We start from the raw sequence: 24,698 nt of genomic DNA, 5'->3' as shown, positions 1-24,698 counted from the left end.
CCCTCTGAGATTTATTTCCAATTTATTCTGTTCATATCTTGTTTGTACATAGTTGTTTGCATGTTGCCTCCCCATTAGCCTATGAGCCCCTTGAGAACAGGGACTGGTTTGTTCTTTTTATTTTGGTTTTTCTTGCTATCTCCAGCACTTGGTACAATGCCCAGCAGAAAGTAAATGCATGGTGACTTGATTTGAAAGAGCATCTCTGCACTTAAACTCAGGCTTTCTCTCCTGAATTTTAATCCTCTTTTATTGCTGTCTGCAGAGAAGATGCTGAGGCACCTAAAGCTCGGCTAGTGAAACCTGGCTCCTCATCCTCCGGCTCCAGGAGTTCCCGTTCTGGCTCCTCCTCCACCCGCTCCACAGCCAATAGTGCTTCCCGAAGCCAGAGGACACTATCCAGTGAAGCTGCAGCCCAGCCAGGGGCAGCATCCCACCCCTACAGCTTGGTGGGATCAGAAGCAAGAGGTCCAGAGCCAAAGAAAGTCCATCATGCCACCCTATCCAAAGCAGGGACCATTCCCAGCACGGTCCCCACTCAGAGCAGAGCCTTCCAAACTGTCTGAGCTGAGACGGATCCTCCTCCCATATACTCTCCTTATGGTCAGAGTCTTGAGATACGCCTGGTTACTTGGAACTCAGTCACACCCAGCCCCTTCAGGGTAGGGAGAGAGGTCTTTGGGATGGCTACAAACATTGCAAAGGATGTGCCTATCTGAGTACTTTGTTTCAACAGGGCACCAAATAAGGATGAGATGTACACCAAGCAATCTACAAAGAGGCATTTCATTATGCTCTAAGACTGGAATGGGCAGGAGAAGCTCATTCCTACCTATCTCTTAGCCCGGATACCTGGGGAGGGATGAGCATGCTAGAGTCTACTTGGTATCACTACTCTGATTTACTATTTCCAATAAGAAATAGGATTTTGCTCATGATTTCCTATGCACCTGTACTGACACCTGTTGAGTTACTAGGTTTATGAAAATATCCAAACGGGGTCCACAGAGATGTGGATTATTCAGACAGCCTTAGCGTTCACTTACTTGCCCAGTCTAGTTGGTTCACCACTCCTGAGAACACTGAAACACAGAACCCTGACTCTCATCCTGATTTTAGTTCACTTGTGGGATGGCTTGGCCCCCAGTTTTAAGGGGGGGGAAGTGAAGAGGTCCAAGAAAAATATGAAGCAACAGCATATTCCAAATGCCTGGAATGCTCCTACTTAATGTCAAAGTTCCATAAACAAACAAACTGAAAACTTATCCAGAGACTCACTAATGGTAAAAATAGTGTTTTGTTCAGGGGATTTCTAAGAAATATTGAGAGCCTACTTGTAAGGCAAATCTTGATTTTTCTTTCTTTTCTGTCTACCAAGATTTTTGCTTTGGGGATCTACATAGGAAAAGAATGTTCATTACATGTACTGAAATAGTACTAAGTGGTCTTCGAGAGAGAAGGAATTCTTAGTGGTTAATTCACACGTATAGAGTGCTTTACAGTTTGGAACATACCCCACCCCTCTCGATCCCATGAATAGTGCAAACGTTCTTATCCCTGTATTTCAGATTGGTAAACTGAGGTTCAGAGGGGCTCAGTGAATTACTTATAGCTACCTACCACTTGAACCCCGTTGTTCCAGCTCTTCATTTAGTGCCCACTTCACATGTTGCCTCTTCACACCATGCTGCCTCTGAATGTTATAGAAGTCCCCTGAAATACCACCCTTGTTTTCTCTTCCTGAGGCCACAAGCAACCCATATTTCAATACTGAATGAATAGAAAGAAGACTGTCTTTTTCATATTTGTTTCTAAGGAGTGCTAAAAGGATTCTAAGAAGTTCTGTCTTCACTTGGGGAATTCTGCCTCCTACTTTTTCCATAGTAGCTGTGGCTCTAGAAACCTTGAGGATTCTTGGGCTTTGAATGGTCCTACAGACCAGGGCCTGACAACCTTTCTGATGGTACATATTAAGTATTCCCCCTTCTTGGAAGAGTGGGGAGGAAGGAAGCTAGTTTTTATTAAGGTTTTTCACTGGCTAAGCATGGTGAATACAGATACAAGCAAAGACAATTCCTGTCCTCTAGGAGCTTATGTTCCAAGGGGGATAGACAAATTGGGAGGGGGAAAGGGGAATGTATCTGGCCACTGAAGTGTACTGGACTAGGAAGGTGGAGTGGGTGGCGATAAGCAGGTGGTTTGATCAATAAGAGAGAACCTGTCCAAGTCTTAGAATATTAGAAAAGATCAGTGATTCTTTAGCTAGAGGTAAATGTGCAACACAAAACCAAAGTTGGGAAAGGACTTTTGTGGTGGGAGGGCTGACTGGCCAAGTAGTGGTCAGGCTTGATTTTCTCTAACTTAGCTCAGAGTTTAAGCCCTTGGCAGCTAACTACTTATTAGTTAGTATCTTAATGGGGAAAGGTAAGGATCCAGTAGGAATAGTGAATAAAAGTTGGATGTGGGAGTGGGGTGGGGTGCTGCCAAATAAAATTTCTTTCTTACTTCATATTTTGTCTATATTGTTTTAAAAATAATCTCTTCTTAGGGCGGCTAGGTGGCTCAGTGAATAGAGTACCGGCCCTGGAGTCAGGAGGACCTGAGTTCAAATCCTGTCTCAGACACTTAACACAAAACTAGCCATGTGACCTTGGGCAAGTCATATAACCTCAATTGACCTACCTTCCCCCCTCCAAAAAGAAAAATCTAAAAAAAAAAAAATCATCTCTTCTTTAAGTAGATCCAATTTCCCCTTCCAGAGCTGGTGACACTATAGACCCCTTCCCCCTGCCACAACACACTTATACAGCCTACTAAAATTTCACTATCTACTGAGGTGTCCTTGGGAATAATTACTGGAGTAGAATACAAGGGCAGAATCCTACGAGAGAAAAGATAAAGCTAACAGGTAAAGTCCCATCAATCTGGTTTTTCATTCCCACAGTTAACTCCTGGATCATCACACAATATTATATCAAAGCATTACACCCTTAATGGCTCTATATAAAGCAAAGTAAAAAAAAAAAGGTGGAGAGGTGGGAGTAAGGCATTACTCTGTGGAATCTGCCTTGGAACCTGTCCGGGAATGTCTTCAACTGAGTTGAGATTACATTGTAATTCATAGGCCTTCCAGATTTTCCATGGAGGCCTCTCTAACATCTTCAGTAATTTGCTATTTCAAATTTTGATTTAGTGTCCCAGATTTCCATACCATCTCAGTTTCCTGCTTATGCCTTCTTCACCAGAAGTTTGTCCTCTTTGGAGGAAGAGAAATAAGTTTGGCTCTTCTGAAAAGTCTAGTTATCAGAAGACTAAAATCCCTCTCCAATGTTAAAATTATTTTGGAACTCTTTTTACCATTGAAATGTACAACAGATTCATAGTACAGATTGTTACCCTGGAAGTAAGAATTAGGAAGGAAAGCTGCTGGAGTATTTATTTAGAGAGGTTTTACCTGATACTCTGGAGGTCTGAAGATAAAGGCAAATCTATTGCTGTTCTAATCTGGATTCCATTAATCATTGATTCTTTAATAAGGGACCAAAAACCCCCCAAAGTTGAAAGAAACTTTGTGCATGAAGGACTATTTGGTTTGCAAAAAGAGGATGAAAATGGAATGTTGACAATGTTTGGAAAGAAACCATTTTAATAAAATATATAAACCAAACAATTTTATATATTAATGTATTTAAGACAATGTTACACTGTATATAAACTTTTGAAGTAGAGTTGCTGTATGTCTTTTTTTTTCACTTCTTTTGCTAAACTGAATTTATTCCTCTCTTACCTGATAGTATTTAATATATCTGGGACTGTATTTGAGCAACATGGAAGCCAAATATTTATTTGATTCTTTTGAATTAATAGCTTTAAAAAAAAATAAAGGTGATGTAGTAGGAGAGTCTGCAGTTCATATAAGTTGATTGGAAAAAGTGTTTATCATCTCTGTTGCTCAAATTAAGAACTGAGACAGAATTGAATATGGTTAATTTGAGGGCTGCTAGGTGTTTAAACGGATAGAATGCCAGGTCTAAAGTCAGGAAGTCTCATTGAGTTTGAACCCTGAGTTCAAATCTGGATTCAGATACTTACTAGTTGTGTGACCCTGGGCAAATTACTTAAACCCTGTTTGCTTCAGTTCCTCATCTGTAAAATGAACTGGAGAAGGAAATGGCAAACCACTCTAGTATCTTTGTCATGAAAACCCCAAATGGGTTCATGAAGAGTCAGATATAATTGAAAATGACTGAACAACATGATCAATTTATCAAAACAAAAAACATGATAAGGTAGCACGGAACAAAAATTGCATTTCAGACATGGAAAGGCAGGAGGAAGTGAGGCCCTAGTTAACTTTTCATGTGTCTGCAAACTACAAGAACTTAATACAATTTATTTACAAAATAAAATTGGAAATCTGGGTTTCCAGAGTAATAATAACAACCTCAGCTTCCTTTTCCCACTAAACATTATAGAAATCCAGCAAAGGTCAGGGATATTAGTAAAACAATAAAGCAATTCTTCAAATTTACAAAGCATGAAAAGATTAATTTCTACAACCCACTATCAGGTCGGGAGAAAGTGGATAGATGGAATATTTTCTCTGTTCACTAGATTAAGAAACATAGTTTCAGAGAGGCTAAAAGCTTTCCCATAAGGCCTAAAAATGAGCAATGTTCATTTATTCATTCAAAAAACATTAAGCCTTTGCTATGTGCACAATGCTATACCAGCTCCCATAGGATATAGTCCCTGTCATGTAGCATAATTTGTAAACATAAGATCACAGACTTAGACTTAGAATGGACCTTGGAAATAGGTCATCTAGTCCAACCCCTTCATGTTATAGGTAAGGAAACTGATGCCCAGAGAATTTAAGTGATTTGTCCAAGATCACACTGTCACCAAGTGGCATATCTAGGATTCGAACACAGATCCTCTGAGACAAAATCTAGTAATAGAAGACTATGATAAAGATACTGAATGTTAAGTGAATTAAAGAAGGAAGGGCCCAACAAAAGTTTCTGGGAGGTGAGGAAGAAAGCTTAAGTGGCATTTGAGAGTAGGTGGCACTTAAAGAGTAGGTAGAAAATAAACTAGAAAAGGATGATGGATGTTGCAGGCTTATAGAACAGAATAAACAGTGGCTAGAATTAGGAAAGACCAGTGTGTGGGAGGCACAGAGAACAAATAACATAATTTAGTTGCTAGAGAAAAAATTGCAAGGAGGGAACTAACATGAAATAGGGTGGTAAAGAATCAGAAATAACCTTGAATGCCGGGTAAATACATTTGAACTTTACACCATGTGCACAGGATGCCACTGAAAACTTGAAAGCAAAATGGCGAGTCACATGAAGAAAGATCATAAAGAAGATTACTCTGGAGGTGGCCTGAAGAAGGTAAACTGGAGGCAACAGTAAGGAGGTTACTGCCATAGTCTAGTCAGAAGGGGTTGTATTTAGAGTATGGCAATGAGAAAAGGGGGAGGGGATGTGTGTGTGGGGGGGAATAGGTGGTGCAGTGAACAGAGAACAGGCCCTGGAGTCAGGAATACCCGAGTTCAAATCTGACCTCAGACACTCAACAAAAAAAAAACTAGCCGTGCAACCTTGGGCAAGTCACTTAACTCCAACTGCCCTACCAAAAAAAAAGAGAGAGAGAAAAGAGAGGGGACAATTATGAGAGAGATTGTGAGGGTGGAATAGGCAGGGCTTGAGAGGTGTTTAAAGGAATGGAAAAATCAAAGATAGCCCCAGAGTGTTCAATGTGGAACCACTGATAGAAATAAAGAAGTCAGAAGGAGGTTTAGAGCGGAAAGTAAATTCAGTTTTGTACATATTAGTCTTGAGGTCTTGTTGGGAAATCCAGATAAAGCTCATAGGATCATAAACTTAGACTCAGAAGGCACCACAGATGTTAGAAGGTCCCAGAACCCAAAACAAAAAAGTAGCTGGTGGTTTGTCCTCAATGTTGTAGAAGGGCTGCTTTTCACCCATCACTTATTTATATGGCACCACCCCCTCATCCTGCCATCCACATTGTTCCAAGTCCATTGTGCTCCTCCGTCAGTTATGCCTTCCTAAGAGGGTCAACTGCCTCTGACACACCACTCTGAAATATCTGGGACAAGAAATGGGGTGAAAGGAGAGGGATGGTGGAGAGAAAGAACAGCAGTGAGACTATAAGCCCTAAGCCCTATTTTCCTCTGCTCTCTTGTATTATTTATTTGTTAAATTGATAATTAATGCTAAATTATGATAGGTATCTTCCTCTCATTCATTACATCTTTTGGTGCTCACTGAAACTGGCCGCCATCTTGGCATCTTCTCTCAGGCCCTAGATGAGTTGACTTACTCCTTGCTCACCAATGCCATTTTCAGACTCAATATACAATTTGCATCCTTTAGAATTTACTGCATCTTGTCCAGATGCTTGTTACCTATTATCCATAGTTCTCAAGGTCACTTCCTCTAGTTACTTTAGCACATGGCTCACAGCCTCTTTCTTTACCTCAATCTCTCCTCCCTTTGAACATTATGGTCTCCTATTGCCTCAACTTCCTAAAGTCTCAGGACACCTTCAGCACCACACTTCCCATTCCACCCATCCAAGACTTTACTGAAAATGAAGGAATAATTTTCCAAAGATTATGAAGACATATCACAATTAAAAATGGCAATTTCCTTTTTCTATTCTCTGGTTCAAATGCCTGAGAAAGTGATTTTATTGTCTATAGGTGTTTTTCTAATTATTTAGGCTGACTTGTCTTCCTCTCTGCTCTTTAACACCTCTACTTCAGTGTGAGAAGAGTAAATTAAAAGAACAGAAACTGAAATCAATAAAGTTTACAGTTGAGCAGCTCTACCCAAATCAGTCCTTCAATATTTGTGGAATCCCTTTAATATACAGAGAAGGAGAGACAAGACAACATGGAGGAGGTTGGACCCTTCAGTTAAAATGAAAAATTTTGGATTATTTGTCAATTTCCATAATGTATACTTTCTTCCCATAGAGCTAAACTTGACTACATTTAGGAAATTAATATATCAGTACAAGTTATGTTTACATTTCCCTGGGGCTCCTTCTCACATACTGAAATGAAACACTTTTGGTCTCTGAACGGTTATAATAACTATTTTTGTTACTGGATCATAGGATCATAGCTCTAGAGCTGGAAGGGACCTTATGGTCCATCTAACCTAATCCCCTCATTTTACAGATGAGGAAACTGGAGCCCAGAGATGTTAAATGATTTGTTCAAGGTCACATATGTAGAGCTGGGGTTTGAACTCATATTCTGTGACTCCAATTCCAGGCTCTTTTGACTACACAATAGTCTTCCAAACATTTCACTTTTTTCCTACCAAACTAATAAGCATTTACAAAGTGCTTATTATGTGCCAGGCGCTGGGCCAAGTTTTAAGTATGCAAAGACAAAAATGAAACAGTACCCGCCTTTAAGGAGTTTGATTTCAATAGAAGAAAATGACAATCACACTTCTATGTATATAAAAACTAGATGAATGAATGAAAAAAATACTTATTAAGCACTTACTACAGGCCAAGCACAAACAGAAAAAGAAAGACAATTCCTACTCTCAAGAGGGTCACACTCTAGTCGGGGAAGGGGAAATAAGGGAAAGAGACAACATAAAAAGGAAAATTCAACTGTAGGGCACATTAAAAGGTCCAGAAGGCCTAAGATGCACCATGGGACTGATAACAAGACCAAGAACTCCTTAGGTTACATATAAAAAGTGCCAGAGAGAAGGGAATAATTTATTAAGTGCCTACTACATGCTGGGCACTTTACAACACTTCACAAGAACCTCGGGAGGTAGGTGCCATTATTTTGCGTTTTGTTTTGCCTTTCCGACAGCAATTGGGGTTAAGTAACTTGCCCAAGGTTACACAGCTAGTATTTTTGTGTGGGTGTTAAGTGTCTGAGGCTAGATTTGAACTCAGGTCCTCCTGACTTCGGGCCAGTGCTTTACTCACTGCGCTACCTAACCACCCCAGTAGGTGCCATTATTATCCCCATTTTTTTACATGTGAGGAAACCAAGAGGGAGGTTAAATGACTTGCCCAGGGTCACAGAGGCTGTGTCAGGTCAGAGTTGAGCTCAGGTCTTCCTGACTCCTGGTTCACCATTCTATTCATTCTATTCACTGAACCATCTAGGGGATTCCAGGATGTAGAGGTAAGGTACATAAAAAGGACTGATAGTCCTCCATCTCATTAGAAGGAATAGGGTTAACTACCATCTTGTCCAATCCCTCTGAGTAGTAAAGTAGCTTGAACAAAAGTAGGAGGCAAGATGGGAGGCTGCTCCTGGTGGAATCTATTCCTCCTACAGCCTGGATGTTCAGATGGCTCTGGAATAGCCCAGACTGGGGCTAGGGTGGAAAGGAGAAACAGGGAGAGGGTTTGAAAGGTAGGATGCTCCCATAATGTAATTTCTTTCTGCCAAGTTAACTTGTATGTGTTCTATATAAAAAAATAGTAATGGGGGAAGGGGGAATGAGGAGGCCCCTAGTAGTTGGGGGGAACAATAAAAGCCTTAAATTGGAGGTGGCATTTGGCTTGTGTTTCTATGGGACACCGAGGATTATAATGGGTTAAGTAAAAGAGGAAGTGCATCAAGATGTGAGGGAAAGCCTATGCATGTGAATCATATGTGAGAAATGGAAGGAAAGGCAATTTTGGCTGGACTGTGGGACTTATGAAAAGGAATAATTCATAATTACCCTGGAAAAATTTTGGCAGCATGGAAGTAAAAAATTGGAAGACTTGGGTCTTCCTAGCTTCACTTTCTTTTGTAAGATGGGCACAATAATACTTTCACTATCTACCTCACAGGGTTACTTTGTAGATCAAAGTATGTAATACATTTTAATGCTATACATAAATGATAGCTGTGATCAATAATTACATATTGAATCTAATAAGGGTCTTGAAACACTAAAGATTTAATTTGGAGGGTGTATGTTAGGATTTATGATTCTAAAGAGATTTATTCTTTATGACTGACTTCAAATAAGCTACTGTACTAAGGCATCTGACCACATGCAAACATCAATCATTTGGTTAACTTTCAAATTTCAAATTTATTTTTTATATGGGGGGAGGGGTGGTGGCCGAGGGCTTTCCTTTGTATCCTCAGGGCATGATTGAGCGATCAACTGACATTCAACTTTCATTGGCCACAAAGAAATTATTGAAACAGAAGTCTATCTCTCTCTGAATTTTGAAAGCTTCCTAGCTATAAAAACAGAAAATAACCACACCTTTTGCTTACTCAATGTTCCCATGAACTAGTTTCCTTTTACTTTCAGAAATGGCCTAATCTTTATTTTAAATTGCTGAAAGGTTATCCTTTTCTTAATTGAAATGTGGCTAAATGCTAATTGCTCCCATCTAGAATCTTTCCTAGAGTAAAATAGATTTGAGTTCCCTCAAAAATACACTCCTCTTCACCTCCCCACCCCAATACTGATACTGATTGGATAATCCTTAAAATGAAGCCCAAATTTCTTTAACACTTAATCAGCCCATAGACCCTCCAGATATTACATCTCATTTTACTCGGTTGCCTTTTAAAAGTTCTTTTTCCCTATTAAAGCTGCCCTTGAGATTCAACCTAATTTCATTAATATAAAAACACAAAGGGAAGGACTGGTGGTTTCAGCTTTTGGTTTATGATTTGCCCTTGGGGATGGTCCTAGGCCCTGAAACTTTTCTGGGCCTATCATTTCCAGAAACTGAATGTATGTAGTTGCCAACTTTGTGAAGAGGAAATTCATAGTCTGAGCTATGATCAAATCTATGGACTATGGATTATTACATTTAATAAGGACACAATCAAGTTTCTAGAAACAGCTACAAGCAACTAGAAAGATGTCATCTCTGTTCTGTGTCCTTCAGTTATTGCTCATAGGAAAAGACTGCTTATCAAGAGCCTCAACAATTGTCCTTATAGACCTTGTCCTGTTTTCAAATCATTTGAGGACTCAGGGAAGTGTTGCCTCATTTTCTGCTTTTCACCTTTGCTACACCTTATTATGAAACACTGAATACTTTCACTCCAAAAAAGCAAAGGGAGGCTCAGATGTTAGAAATGGTAACCTAAGAGTTGCAACCTGAGATGTCAGGTCCCTTTCGTGGAAAAAGCAAGCCTCCTGCTCTGTGACCTTGGACAAGTCACCTAATTTTCTTGGATCTCATTTCATTCCCTAGTAAAACAAAAGGGTTGGATTAGATCCCAAGTTTAAAAAAACCAAGAACTAGCTTCCGGAAAAATAGTGGTAGACTTGGGAAGGTTTGGGTTTTTCTGGTGGTCGTTAACAAAGATGGGAGTGCCTAGAGTAGGGGGAATTCCCTTTTGCCTTATAATGTTAATTTAGGGTAAGGAGAAACTTTAATTAGGGCTTGCTATTACCTCCAAAAGGGATGAAACCGAACCGCCGATATTTAGATTTTTGTCTAAATTCCGATCTTTGTCCACCTCCCTCCCCCTTCCACTAAGTAATTAGGCTTCCTGAATCCGGGACCCGCATTCTTCTCCCTACATTTTAAGGTTCATATTGGCGGTGAGAGAAGGAATGGGGGAGAACAGAGTGAAAGAAAAAGGGGAAGCACAGGCATCACCATGCAGAGCATTAGCAAAAAATAAGCTCACAGAAGCTTGGGGGAGGAGGGGTTATCAAAGTCCCGGCTTCAGCTTTCTCTTCTGCTGGAAATAACCATAATGATGCCGAATTTTTGTGAAGCCTCTCTTGGTTTTTGATATATTTTGAAGGTGCCCCTTACCCGGTGGCGCGGGGAATTACGTGGAAATTCAGTCCTCAAGAGGTTGATTCGTCGGTTAGAAAACTAGAAAAAAAAAAAAGCAACTCGCTGGGGAAGGAGGGGTGGGAAATTTCTTTTTCCATTAAAACGATTAAGTAGCAGAGCGGAGTCAGTTACTTTATATTCCTCGGTTATAAAACTAGAATAAAAAAAACTAGCTGGAGGAGAAGGGGTGGGAGATTTTTTTCTTTAAGTAGCAGAGCTGGGTCTGTTACTGAAAAGACAGGGTCATGTTCCAGGCCCACAGATGCCTCCACATGGAGGAAAGCATCCAGGGATTATCAGGGTGGGTGGGAGTTGGTGCCCAGGGTTTGGGTCTACAATGCTTCCAGATTCGATGGAGGATTAGATTTATGAAACCCTCACTGTGAGCCAGAGGGTTGTTCTCCCCTCCCCCACCTCCTCAGTGGCGCAAGGATGGGGGTGGGGTGGATGACCTCCAAGGTCCTTTCCTGGGCGTGGGGGCCTAGGGACTCTGGGATCGGGTACAGCCCTTGGCTGGACCTCCGGCTTTTGGCTTTTGTGCCTAGCAGAGCTCTCTCGGTAAAACCCCACGACCCCTCTCCCCGCCCCCCCCCCCCCCCCTCCCCGGCCATGGCCGGGGAAAAAGGGCACAAGGGGCCCAGCGGGGGGTTGGCCCGGCCTTCATCCCAACACGTGAAGGGGTAGGGGAAGGGATGAAAGGCCAACACTGCGTACCCTTCCCTCTCCCCAGGCCACTGCCCTGGCAATGCCCGGGTCCAAAATCCAGGAAAAGAACCTGGCACGCCCAGGGATCTAGGAAGGCGCAAGCCGATCTCACAGGAAAAGGAGGTCGTGCTAAGAGGCGTCCATTTTGTTCCCTCTCCACTTCCGCCCTTCCCGAGAAGAGCTTCCCCTCCTCCTTCGGCCACCCCCACCCCCGCCCCGCGTCCAGTCTGGGCCTTGGAGCTAGTCTGCACTCCTGAGCCAGGGTCCCCTGGATTCGCCTAACTCCCGGAGCGCGATTGGCTCTCTCCTCAGTTGCCTCCCAAATTTCTTTTCTTCCTCCCTTTTTATTCCTGAGCGCGCATGCTCGAATTCCCAGCGACAGACCAGAACCCATTTTCCCCTCCCCTCCCCCAGGGATAGTGGGCTCCCGCGCGCGGGTTCACATTGGCCCCGCCTCTCCTTTCCCATCTCTCCCCCGCCCTTCCTTTCCCGGACAGCGGGGGCGAGAATGAAGGTTCGAGAACGCGGAGGGATTCACGTCACGTCTACGAGGGGCGGGATGAGGAGGGGGAGGGCGAGGCCTGAGGAGGGGAACGGCTCCATTCACTGGCCCCGTAGCTGGTAGCGGCGTCACCTATTGGACGAGAGTTCCAAGATGGGCATCCCTGATGGGCGGGTCCTTTCTGGAAGGTTCGGCGAGGGGGTATAAGAGGCTGGGGGGCAGGCGAAAGCCGGTCTACTCAGCGCAGCAGCAGCCTTTCTCTCTCCACAGTGGTCAGCTACGACCTCCCCCGACTCCCCAGGTAAGACGTAAGGAAACGGCTTTTCTGGCTTGCCCTGACTCTTAGAATGCATTATCGTTAATTTTTTTGTATTTGATACTGATTTTAATTATTTGTAAGATTTGTGGGGATTATATTGCTGTGCATTTTCTCCGAAGAAAACGCAGACTTTAGGCGTCTTAGGCGTCCTTATGCAGTATCGGGCCGGCACACTGGGATACAAAGCTGTATTTGTCTTTTTAAACAATTGAACGAAAAATTTTCCTGGTCTTGCTGCAGAGCTAAAACCGCAGTGTCGAACGCGGGCGGGGTTGAGTGGGGAGCACGGGGAACAAGAACGCAAGGGAGGGTGGAAAAAAACGACTCCCGAAGCGAGTGCAAGCGGGGGCGTTGGGGGCGGGGGCACGCTGGGCCTGGTGGCGCTGTATAGTTCTTGTTCCCAAGGTTCTGCGGGCGTCACGGGGTCAAGGTGGGGACGTCCTAATGAGATTTTTCCGCCTGGACCGCGTGGCTAGAGTTCAGGAGCTGCGGCGGGGTGCATGCCGGGTAATGTAGTTCCCGCATACCACGTGGCTTTCCTCCTGCCGTGCCCGGTCTGCTTCCATCAGAAATTCTCACTTGGTAAAAGGGAGTAGGCAACTTGGCTTAGATCCAGTGGTTGGGAGTTGTGAAGAAACCAAAAATAGCTGAGGCCATTTTGTTCCTTTTGAAAAAGGGGAAGGTGGGGTGGAGCCCCAGCCTCTTCCTGGCCCAACCACGTGCACAGCCAAAACCCTTTGAAGGGGTTGGGGGGGATGCTGAGGCTGCTCCCAATTTGTAGTATAGCATTTTTTTTTTCCAGAACTATGCGATTAGCCAAAGGTCGACATTTATTTACCAAGGGGACTTTAGGCGATGATATGTTGCTGATGCATTGCTGATCTTTCAAAAACTTAATTCATTGCAGCAACCATGTCGAAGGGACCCGCAGTTGGCATTGATCTTGGCACCACTTACTCCTGTGTGGGAGTCTTCCAACATGGGAAAGTGGAGATCATTGCTAATGACCAAGGAAACAGGACCACCCCAAGCTACGTGGCCTTCACCGACACAGAACGTTTAATCGGTGATGCTGCAAAGAACCAAGTTGCAATGAACCCCACCAACACAGTTTTTGGTAAGAAATAAAACCACGGTAATTAAATTTTAAAGTTGTAAGTAATATTAGCCAGTCATAAAATTTTGAGAAATAAGGACAATTCAGGAGTATTAAATTTCCAGCAGATTCCAAACCCAAGAGCCTACTTTCAGTTCCCTTTGCAATTCCTGGGCAAAGATCCAAACTATTCATTTTTCTAGCACAAGCAAAACCTACCAAATTTCAGATTGATATTTAGATTTGTCCTGGTTAGGTAGAGGAAATGTCTTAGATGTTAGACACTAACATTTCTTAAGATAAAAACTAATGGGAAGATAACATGGTCGAGTCCATGGGAATTAGTATCTCTTGGAAGGGAAACTGCTATTATCAAAATGAAATTTGCTGGCTAAAGTAGGATGAAGAAAAAATCTGAGATACTGAATTAAAGTACAAATTGGTAATAGGCATAGAGTAGAAAGGGGTGTTAAATTATATTGTAAAACTAAAGGCCTCATAATCAACTTTTGTTTCAGATGCCAAACGTCTGATTGGTCGCAGATTTGATGATGCAGTTGTACAATCAGACATGAAGCATTGGCCTTTTACGGTGGTGAATGATGCAGGCAGGCCTAAGGTCCAAGTGGAGTACAAAGGGGAGACCAAAAGTTTCTATCCAGAGGAAGTATCTTCTATGGTCTTGACCAAGATGAAAGAAATTGCTGAAGCTTACCTTGGGAAGGTAAAGCTTGAGTATTAGTAAATTGGTTATGGTTTGAGTTAAAATGTTCTGAGCAATTTTGACTAAATTATTTTGGAAAGACCTGTAAAGTCAAAAGTAGACACTTGTACTTGTCTTGCTGTCTTAGGAATAAAATAGAAGTTGTGTTACATACAAGTCAGTTACATATCCCATTCTTAATAGCTGTTCAGTATTATCTATCTTCTGATGCTGGCTTGCTGTGATGATATTGGTACCCAAACCATTCGTAGTTTCCACCATAAGTTTGCTAATGATGGCAAGAACCTTCCTTGGATGTCTGAGCGAGCTTGATTTAATTTGATAGCACTAATTATTTGTATTAGTGTCTGGGTAATATATAAAATGTTAATTGTAGGGCAAACTTTAGATGAGATTTGCTGTCCTAATTTTGGTAAGGAGTTAAGTCCATACAGTTTTTGTGGCGATTGCTACCTGAGTCCCTGACTGCTCACAGTACTAAGCTAACTAAATAGAGGCTTAGAGAATAATTATATGTAAATGTCATGTTGAACTTGACCTTGTTTGCCTAGACCGTCACAAATGCTGTGGTCACAGTACCAGCCTATTTCAACGATTCCCAACGTCAGGCCACCAAAGATGCTGGAACCATAGCTGGTCTCAATGTGCTTCGAATCATCAACGAGCCAACTGCTGCTGCTATTGCTTATGGCTTGGACAAAAAGGTAGGTATTTTCAATGATGTCTTACTATCTCCCCAATGACATCCACCCCCTGAACTAATGATCTTATCATTGGATTAACAGGTTGGTGCTGAGAGAAATGTGTTGATCTTTGACCTTGGAGGTGGTACCTTTGATGTCTCCATTCTTACCATTGAAGATGGCATCTTTGAGGTTAAGTCCACAGCTGGGGACACCCACTTGGGTGGGGAGGACTTTGACAACCGAATGGTCAACCATTTCATTGCCGAGTTCAAGCGAAAGCACAAGAAGGACATCAGTGAGAACAAGAGGGCTGTTCGCCGTCTGCGCACTGCTTGTGAACGTGCAAAGCGTACCCTCTCTTCTAGTACCCAGGCCAGTATTGAGATTGATTCCCTCTATGAAGGTATTGACTTCTATACATCAATCACAAGAGCCCGTTTTGAAGAGCTGAATGCTGATCTCTTCCGTGGCACCCTGGACCCTGTGGAGAAGGCCTTAAGAGATGCCAAGCTAGATAAGTCTCAGATTCATGACATCGTCCTGGTGGGTGGTTCCACTCGAATCCCCAAAATCCAGAAGCTTCTGCAAGACTTCTTCAATGGCAAGGAGCTCAATAAGAGTATCAATCCTGATGAGGCTGTTGCTTATGGTGCAGGTAATTTCTTTTACTCAATTACTAGGTTTCTATTTAGAGCTAATTTGAGAGCAGGTTCGCTGTGATGAATGTTACCAAAACCATTCGTAGTTTCCACCGGAAGCTTGCTGATGATGGCCAAGTACCTTCCTTGGATGTCTGAGCGAACAGGCCTCCTGGGGAATGCTATTGACAACTCTTAATCTTGCTTTGATCTTGACAAGATACCTTTTTTTTTCCTTTTCAGCTGTCCAGGCTGCCATTTTGTCTGGAGATAAATCTGAGAATGTGCAGGACTTGCTTTTGTTGGATGTCACTCCTCTTTCCCTTGGAATTGAAACTGCTGGTGGAGTTATGACCGTTCTGATCAAACGCAATACCACCATCCCCACCAAGCAGACACAGACTTTTACCACCTATTCAGACAACCAGCCTGGTGTGCTTATTCAGGTATATTTTGTGTGACATTCTCTGTACTACACAGTGAATCTGAAATATATTTAAACTCCATGATTACACAGGGTATGGTGGGTAATTAGTAAATAAAAATTTCTCACTCACTAACTAGGCACAATTCTCTTAAAGGTTTATGAAGGTGAGAGAGCGATGACAAAGGATAACAATCTGCTTGGCAAATTTGAGCTCACAGGAATTCCTCCAGCACCCAGGGGTGTTCCTCAGATTGAAGTAACATTTGACATTGATGCAAATGGCATCCTCAATGTTTCTGCTGTGGATAAGAGCACAGGCAAGGAGAACAAGATCACTATCACCAATGATAAAGGTAAGGCTTCTGGCCAGACATTTTGGTCTGAGTTGACACCATCTGGAAAAGGGGTTATCCAATTTGTAGTTAAAACATTCAGACTAAGAAAGTGCTGGTGTTTAATAATAACACCAAGGCTATATATGTTCAGGAAAAGTGGCTGCTGTGATGAAAGTGATAGCAAAACCATTCGTAGTTTCCACTAGAAGTTGAAAAACTAATGTTGGTCCAAGCTCCTTCCTTGGCTGTCTGAGCGACCACTGCTTTTCTTATCCCCCCACCCCGATTTTGGTAAAACCTAGTGTGGAAGTGTACAGAGATTATATTCTCTTTTGTGTTTGTAGGACGTCTGAGCAAAGAAGACATTGAGCGTATGGTCCAGGAGGCTGAGAAATATAAGGCTGAGGATGAAAAGCAGAGAGACAAGGTGTCTTCCAAGAATTCTCTTGAATCTTATGCATTCAACATGAAAGCAACTGTAGAGGATGAAAAACTGCAAGGCAAAATTGGTGATGAAGACAAACAGAAGATCCTTGACAAATGTAATGAAATAATCAACTGGCTGGATAAGAACCAGGTATGTCAATATCTTGGCATTAATGAATTTTTCTGTAGTCCCCAAAAGTCAACAGATAGTTTTAAGCTTTAGTGCTCAGGCAGCACTAAATTTCAAGACTTAGTTAAAATTGGTGTAAATATTAGTATTAGTTCAAATCCAGCCTCAGACATTTAACACTAGTCATGTAGACCTTGAACAATCACTTAAGCACAAGTGCCTTGCCTTCCCCCCCTACAAAAAAAAATGTTTAAAATTGTTTTTACATGTAATTGGAGACAATATTTTTTAAAAAAGAAAATGGAAATGTACAAAGGTCCTATGAGGTAACAAAAAGGTCCTAAGTGACAGGTCCCCCAGTCTGGTTTGCTCAGTTGGTTTTGTACAATGTAATTTTGCACTTTCCAAAGCAGTACTTTGTAATTATCAAGTTGTTTTGGGTATGTTATTCCACCTTCTAGACTGGAAAGGCCATTGTTTCTAGAGATTTGGAAGGATAGGAAGCACAAAAGGGCTTTCTAGTTTTGCTTTCCCAGTTTTTGCTTTTTTTCATGTTTCATAAATTTTTAAATAAATGGCCGCTGTGATGATAGTTTTACCCAAACCATTCGTAGTTTCCACCAGAAGTCACATGACTTGTGTTGGTTAAGATCCTTCCTTGGATGTCTGAGCGACCATCTTCTAAAAATTTCAAAGGGTGTTTGATAACTCCCCTCCAATCCCTGCAGTTGAGGTGATTAGTGTTGAGCCATAGTCTTTAGGCATTCTGAATCTACTTTCTGAAGTTGTTTATCTCTTCCAGACTGCTGAGAAAGAAGAATTTGAGCATCAGCAGAAAGAATTGGAGAAGGTCTGCAACCCCATTATTACTAAGCTGTACCAGAGTGCAGGAGGTATGCCAGGAGGCATGCCTGGTGGGTTCCCAGGGGGTGGAGCTGCCCCATCTGGAGGTGCTTCTTCTGGACCCACCATTGAAGAGGTCGACTAAACACATCAGCATTCCACACAGCTTTTCAAAAATTGAAGGACTCAAATTTGTAGCCAAGGCAGTAGCAGTTTAAAAGTAACATTTAAGCTACTGTGTAAATCTGGGCATTTTGAATACTTGAATGTGTGCAGAGGGAGAGAAGTAAACAACATTGCACTTTATCAGTACTGTAAACAAGTGGAAATGCAATTGTCTTGGAGAATAAAATCTATTTAAAATTGGCACCATACAAATGAGTCCTGCTTTAAATGGTTGAGCATGCATAGTGAACAAATAGAAGTGTAGAAATTGCAATATCTGTAACACTACAGTGGGGGCTAGGGTGTAGTTTTTGGACTGAGTCGATAAGGGCCTGTATCAGCAAGCATCCCAGCATCTCCAGGGTGGCTGCCAATGCTTTTGAGTTTATAACTCAAAATGGGTTAACAAGCTTGCTTTAATCAGTCAGATATGTATCCTTTACCTAGTTTAGGGGAAAAGTCAGCACTCCGAACTTCAAAGTATACAGACAGAATTATCAAGACAAAAACGGATAAAGTAGATTTCCAAACTGTCCAATCATTACATCCATACCAGATCAACATCTGGGTTTTTTAAAGGGGGGGAGGGGGAACAACCCGGCTTTCCAGAGTTCCATCTGATAAAATCACAGAACCACTTTTCAAAGTCAGCCCCAAAACAAAGCTACACAGGAGCCTTCTCCTGGCTCATAGAATGTAACAACCTTATTGGCTAGTCAAGAAACATCTACTGAAAAACAAGCCTTCCACCCCAGGCTCCTGGTGCACTTCAGCCTAGGAGCAGGGAAGATCTTAAAAATTTACATTCCCATTACAGGGCCCAGCTCAATTTAACCAAGATTGAACGTAAGGAAGGCCAAAGGTGTAATGCAAGGCTGCCCCACATCAGTCTTAAGTTCAAATCCATCCTCAGACATTTGACAAGAAACTAATGGTGACCTTGGGCAAGTCATTTAACCCCAGTTGCCCTACCTTTACCCTCCAGAAAAGTAAAAAAAACATTTGCATCAGTTTGGCTCCAGTGTACAGTAAAGTTAAACCATGAAACCTAAAAGGATTAGCAGGGTATCCCAGTTGCATTAGGGTTAAAACAATTTAAAAATTAGGAATTAGGCTAGTTTATTGGGTTTAGACAGCTGTTTGCAAATAACTTAAGAAAATTTCAATAGGGTTGAGGGTGTGTCCTGCCCTCTTGCTGTGCTTTTACCTCATGCATACAGAATATGTGTGGAAGTAGTACTCCTGCTCAAGAGATGTCAGTTCCTATAATGTGCTTTTGACTCATTTAAATCCAGGAAAGGAAGTGGCTGCTTAGGATCCACTGGGGACAGCTTTTAGGTTGTATTTCACCCATGTAACAAGGGCTTAAAAGCTTTGTGGCCTTTGAAAGGAAAGCTTGACTTTGTCCATACCTGGCTATAGTGCAAGGAGAAAAGCACCATTGCCCTTACGTTTCAAGTCCTGCCTTGGTCATACATCAGCCATGGTGTCCCTATATGTCATATTTGAAACCTGGTAGTTTGAAGAGTGCACTAGAAATGGTGCATGTCCCCTTAATCAGGTGGCATTTAAATAAGAGATCTGCCCTGATTCTTTAGTTATGAAAGGCAAACCAGGCAGAATTGGTACTAAATCTGAAAGGAGCCCTGGAGCACAGACATTTGTCATTTTAGCACACTTGTTTTAAGTGCCCTGGAAGCCCTCAAAGTCCAGTCCCAATTTTATCAACTAATTTGTTCTAGGCTTCTAGAAAATTGTTTTCCTGTTCAAGTTATACACATCCCCTTCTATACAAATAAGCTGATTTTTAAATTTCATTGAGTTGATGGTTCTTATTTTTACAGTAGAACTGACCTTGAGACTCAACATGCCACCTACTGGTCAACTTGAAACTCTAAAATTCGGGAGCACTGCCTAATGTAAATTGTTTATCCTCAATCCTCATTTCAATTGTTGCTAGGAGGCATCAAGAGAGTTGATTTCATAGTTAGCAGCAATTTTATCTAAATTGTGATTTCATGTTACATTATGATTTCTGGATCCTTCTGGTTCGACTGAGGTTTCCAACACAATCCCTATCACCCCAAAGGTCATCTGTTCTACAGATAACTGCATTGCCATGATTTCTATTCCCCCATACTTTTTTAAAGTGTACCCCAACTCTCCTGAGAATAAAAACCTTTTCATTTTAATGCCTAATATAATGCTACTAATATAAAATATACTAGCTTATAATGATTTTATAGGCACAGTGGGAGAAAAAAAGCATTAGATTGGAGGCAGGAGACTGATTAGAATAGGGACTTACCCTTACTACCAGTGTGACTGGGCAATTCTTTTCACTTATGGGCCTCAGTTTCCTCATTTTTGAAATGGGGGTGGACTAGATATACCAAGATGGGCACACTTTAAATCCTGTGATGCTAGGGGAGAAGAAAAAGATAAAGCCAGAAGCAATCTGACAGTTTCTGCTCTACAGTGGCCTTTCCAGTCTAGAAGGTGGAATAACATACCCAAAACAACTTGATAATTACAAAGTACTGCTTTGGAAAGTGCAAAATTACATTGTACAAAACCAACTGAAGAAACCAGACTGGGGGACCTGTCACTTAGGACCTTTTTGTTACCTCATAGGACCTTTGTACATTTTTTTTTTTTTGTAGGGGGGAAGGCAAGGCACTTGTGGTTAAGTGACTTGTTCAAGGTCTACATGACTAGTGTTAAGTGTCTGAGGCTGGATTTGAACTCAGGTCCTCAATTCCAGGGCCAGTGCTCTATTCATTGATACACCTAAACACCCCTAAACATTGATTTTTTTAAATTTAAATTTAAATTTTTTGCTTTTTGGAGGGCAATTGGAATTAAGTGACTTGCCCAAAGTCACACGGCTATTAAGTGTTAAGTGTTTGAGGCCATATTTGAACTCAGGTCCTACTGACTCCAGGGCTGGTGCTCTATTCACTGCTCCACCTAGCCACCACCTAAACATTGATTATTTTTTTTAAGCAATTGGGGTTAAGTAACTTGCTCAAGGTTACATGGCCAGTTATTTCTGGGTGTGGTGCTAAGTATCTGAGCCAGAATTCGATCCCCCAGGTCATCCTGACACTGGGGCTGGTGCTCTTACTCGCTGAGCCACCTGGCTGCCCCTACATACCACAACTTGTTTAGTCATTCATTCCCCAATTGATGGACATTTCTACATTTTCCAATTCTTCGATAACACAGAAAGAGCTACTATAAATATTTTTGTGCAAACAAGTCCCTTTCCTTTTTTTTTTTTTTTAAATACCTTAATCTCTTTGGGATACAGACCAAGTAATGGTATTTCTGGATCAAAGGATATGCAGTTTTATAGCTCTTTGGGCATAGTTCCAAATTGCTCTCCAAAATGGTTGGATCAATTCACAACTCCACTAACAGTGGAGTGTTCCTATATTCTCTTCAACATTGATCATTTTCCCTTTTTGTCATATTAGCTAGTCTAATGGGTGTGGGGTGGTAGCTCAACTTTTTTTTTTCACCTTTTAAAAAATATTTTTATTTATTTCATTAAATATTTCCCAATTACATTTTAAAAATTCATTAATGAAAGGATGAAGTTTTAACCACTGGAATAATTATTCATTTCATTTACCCTCTTTCTATCTTATTTTTTTCTATTACTTTTTCAACTCTTTAGTACATTGCCACTATTTACCATATCTCTGTTACTCAATATGAGAGATTTTTTTTTTTAAAGAAAATCAACTTCAGAAACATGCTAATTCTGGCTCTACATTATCTACATTATCTAGCTGTATGAAAATAAATATTTCATTCAATATTCTTTTTTAAGTATTTTTTTTATTAATTTGTTTACTTTTAGTTTACAAGATTCAATTCCACAATTCCTTGAATTTCACATTCTGTCCCCCTCTCTGCCCTCCCCCCCATGTCAGCATACAGTCAAGTATAGGATCTGTAAATACTTTCACATTACACCTTAGTCAGGTTATAAAGACAGATTGTATCAGATGGAATAAAAAATGGTAAAGAGGAAATAAAACCAAACAAGAAAAGGAAAAAGATCAGGTAGTTTGCTTCACTTTGGATACAAACTCAGTTCTTTCTAGTTCTTTGTCTGGATGTAGACATCTCAAGAGTTGTTTTTAATTTTTATTTTTCTAATCAATAGTGCTTTAGAATATTTTTAAAAATATGGCTATAGGTACCAATTATCCATTTTCACCCAAAACTATGAGTCCTCTGCCTTTTAGAATGAAATCTACAAGCATTATTAAGCACCTGTTATGTGCTAATCAACCAAACATTTATTAAGGACTTAATAACTATGAAACTCAAGGAATTTACAATCTAATGTGGGGAGAGGAAGGGGCAACAATATACAAAGAAATATATACAAAGTGGTCTATATACGAGATAAGTAGCAAGTAATTAAAAGAGGAAAGGCCTTGGAATTAAGAGGGATTGGAAAGGCTTCCTGTAGAACAGCCAGAAGGTGAGTGTCACTGGATTGGAAGAATATTGCTGGCATGTAATATGGGAAAAAAAATTCCTTTAAATTTGATCTTCATTGGTGATAAATTCACCCTTTTCATTTTTCTTTTCCTTTTTGGAGGGCAGGACAATTGGGGTTAAGTGACTTGCCCTAAGTCACATGACTAGTAAGGATTAAATGTCTAAAACCAGACTTGAACTCAGGTCCTACTGACTCCAGGGCTGATGCTCTATTCACTTTGACACCTAGCCACCCCTAACCCTTTTCATTTTTAATACTAGTGATTTTGTTTTCTCACTTTTTAAAAATCAAATTAACCAAGTGTTTGTTTTTTCATAAAACCAACTCCTAATTTTATTTATTAATTTGATGGTTTTTAAATTCTGTTTTATTAATATCACCTTTAATTTTTAGGATTTCCAATTTAGTGTTTAATTGTGGATTTTAAATTTGTTCTTTTTCTAGTTTTTCTTAATTGTATACCCACTTCATTAGTTTACTCTTTCTCCATTTTATTGACATAAGCATTTAATTACATAAATTTTCCTCTAATCTGCTTTTGCTGTATCCCATAGGTTTCAATGTTGTCTCTATTGTCACTCTTTTTTTTTTTTTTTTTGTCTTATTTTTGGAGGGGGAAGGTAGGGCAGTTGGGGTCAACTGACTTGCCCAAGGTCACATAGCTAGTTAAGTGTCAAGTGTCTGAGGCAGTATTTGAACTCAGGTCCTCCAGACTCCAGGCCCAGTACTGTATTCACTGTGCCACCTAGCTGCCCCCTACTGTCCCTCTCTTTAATGAAATTATTATTTCTATGATTTGTTCTTTAACCCACAATAGCACTATTTGGTCTATATCCAAAGATGATTAGGGGAAAAGGGAAAGAAGCTATGTGTTCTAAAATATTTATAGCAGTATTCTTTATGGTGGCAAAAAACTGGGAATTGAGGGGATGGCCATCAATTGGGGAATGGCTGAGCAAATTGTGGTATATGATTGTGAAGGAATACCACTGTGCTGTAAGAAATGATGAACTCGATTTAATAAAAAACATGGAAAGACTTGCATGAAATAATGAAGACAGAAATGAAGAGAATATTGTATATAGTAAGAGCAATATGTTGTCTCAGTATTGTCACTTTCCTTTTTTTTTGTCTTTTTTTTGAAGGGGGAAGGCAGGGCAATTGGGTCAAGTGACTTGCCCAAGGTCACACAGCTAGTGTTAAGTGTCTGAGATCAAATTTGAACTCAGGTCCTCCTGGCTCCAGGGCTGGTGCTCTATTCACTGTGCCACCTAGCTGCCCCTGGAGCAAATTTTTTAGGATGAAAAAATGAAAGATTTAGTTTTTCCTACAAGGGATAGGTGGGGAGTGGGAGGGTGGTTAGATAAAGGTAAAGGGCCTGATTGGATGACTTTATCACTCAGTTCTATTAACATTGCTTTGGGTTGGTGCAGGTGTCCTTTGTCCACCAGATGGCAGTATCTGTTTGCAAAAGGAACTCTAGTAGGAAAAGCTGCAAGGTCTCTCCCCCACCGACTGCAGATTGCCATTTATTTTTTTAATTATAAATTTAATGACAATCAATAAAAGCAAATAATCAAATAAACAGACAAAATAAGGTAGAAATCATGCATGAAACACAGCAGTTAACAAGGTAAAACTAAACAGGCAAACATTGTTTTTGTTCTGTCTCCTCTTCCAGGCTTTTCTGAAAGTCGGCTACCTAGTTTTTATATAGTTGTAGTCATAGTCATAATCACAGAGGCAGCATGTTGTTGTGAATAGAGAGCTGGCCTCAGAGTCAGGGCACCATGGGTTCAAATCTGACCTCTGACACCTGCTGACTGTATATGATTCTGGACAAGTAATCTAAATTCTCACTCCCCCAGGCAGTTCTCTAACCCCACCCCATCCCAAGTCGCTGAGACATTTGAATTAAAAATTCTTTAGTCATAGTTCCATCCAGTGATGAAATCAATGTCTATCCAGAGGGGAAAAAATTTAAATGGTCATATTCAATGTGTTGTGTACAAACAGCCGTTCTACTGATTTTGCTTCACAGAAGATTTTCATTTCAATGAGGCTTTAATATGGAGTGTAATGTATGTTGTTCAAGGAACTCAATTCTGAATATACCCAAGGGATAGCATTCAGCATGTTAAAAAATGAATGGGCAAAAATTAAGTATGTTCAGCTGCTTCCAAAACATAGGATGAAAAAGAATAATCATAGTGTTAACAACAACAGCTAAACAAATATGACGTTTGCATAGAATTTTACAAATATTATCTCATTTTGTCCTCACAAGGATCCTGGGTAGCAGGTATATAAGAAACCTTAAAGCTCATTAGATCTATGCCCTCAT

At 40.9% G+C, this 24,698-nt stretch overlaps 2 protein-coding genes, 1 long non-coding RNA gene and 3 other non-coding genes across 9 annotated transcripts in view; 5 read left to right on the top strand and 1 right to left on the bottom strand.

Moving 5' to 3' along the window:
- CLMP (CXADR like membrane protein) overlaps window positions 1–3,901 on the top strand; it is a 134,288-nt gene extending 130,387 nt beyond the window's left edge. For all 3 annotated transcript variants that reach the window (XM_069070082.1, XM_069070081.1, XM_069070080.1), the window contains one exon: window positions 266–3,901. In XM_069070082.1, coding sequence (XP_068926183.1) covers window positions 266–566 — 301 coding nt within the window. In that variant the 3' untranslated portion in view covers window positions 567–3,901. The remainder of the gene's footprint in view (window positions 1–265) is intronic.
- LOC138147563 (uncharacterized) overlaps window positions 1–11,739 on the bottom strand; it is a 90,168-nt gene extending 78,429 nt beyond the window's left edge. Inside the window, exons 1-2 of one of the 2 annotated variants that reach the window (XR_011164848.1) lie at window positions 11,551–11,739; window positions 10,813–10,875 (exon numbers count right to left, since the gene is read on the bottom strand). This is a non-coding gene — a long non-coding RNA (uncharacterized lncRNA). The remainder of the gene's footprint in view (window positions 1–10,812; window positions 10,876–11,550) is intronic. The other variant, XR_011164849.1, reaches the window with a different exon arrangement.
- Window positions 11,740–12,187: 448 nt separating this feature from the next.
- HSPA8 (heat shock protein family A (Hsp70) member 8) lies at window positions 12,188–18,045 on the top strand. Its single transcript, XM_069070078.1, has 9 exons — window positions 12,188–12,344; window positions 13,270–13,479; window positions 13,977–14,182; window positions 14,734–14,886; window positions 14,968–15,523; window positions 15,750–15,952; window positions 16,088–16,286; window positions 16,613–16,845; window positions 17,627–18,045. The coding sequence occupies exons 2-9, from the start codon at window positions 13,275–13,277 to the stop codon at window positions 17,810–17,812; spliced, it is 1,941 nt and encodes a 646-aa protein (XP_068926179.1). The 5' UTR covers window positions 12,188–12,344; window positions 13,270–13,274; the 3' UTR covers window positions 17,813–18,045.
- Window positions 14,398–14,488, top strand: LOC138147755 (small nucleolar RNA SNORD14). The gene has a single exon (XR_011164882.1). It is a non-coding gene; the product is annotated as a small nucleolar RNA SNORD14 (small nucleolar RNA).
- Window positions 15,580–15,669, top strand: LOC138147754 (small nucleolar RNA SNORD14). The gene has a single exon (XR_011164881.1). It is a non-coding gene; the product is annotated as a small nucleolar RNA SNORD14 (small nucleolar RNA).
- LOC138147751 (small nucleolar RNA SNORD14) lies at window positions 17,403–17,498 on the top strand. The gene has a single exon (XR_011164878.1). It is a non-coding gene; the product is annotated as a small nucleolar RNA SNORD14 (small nucleolar RNA).
- Window positions 18,046–24,698: the final 6,653 nt, after the last annotated feature.

This window comes from Petaurus breviceps, unplaced genomic scaffold (genome assembly GCF_028583685.1).
Source record: "Petaurus breviceps papuanus isolate PSGF00001 unplaced genomic scaffold, PetGlider_PUasm1.0 90804, whole genome shotgun sequence".
NCBI lineage: Eukaryota > Metazoa > Chordata > Mammalia > Diprotodontia > Petauridae > Petaurus > Petaurus breviceps.
Note: the sequence above shows the minus strand (reverse complement) of the source record. Positions and strands in the feature narration are given on the sequence as shown.

Coding starts and splice junctions, on each gene's coding strand:
- HSPA8 (XM_069070078.1), top strand. CDS start 13,275: ATGTCGAAGGGACCCGCAGTTGGCATTGATCTTGGCACCACTTACTCC. Junction 14,183..14,733: donor CTGAAGCTTACCTTGGGAAG/GTAAAGCTTGAG, acceptor TTGTTTGCCTAG/ACCGTCACAAATGCTGTGGT. Junction 14,887..14,967: donor CTTATGGCTTGGACAAAAAG/GTAGGTATTTTC, acceptor TTGGATTAACAG/GTTGGTGCTGAGAGAAATGT.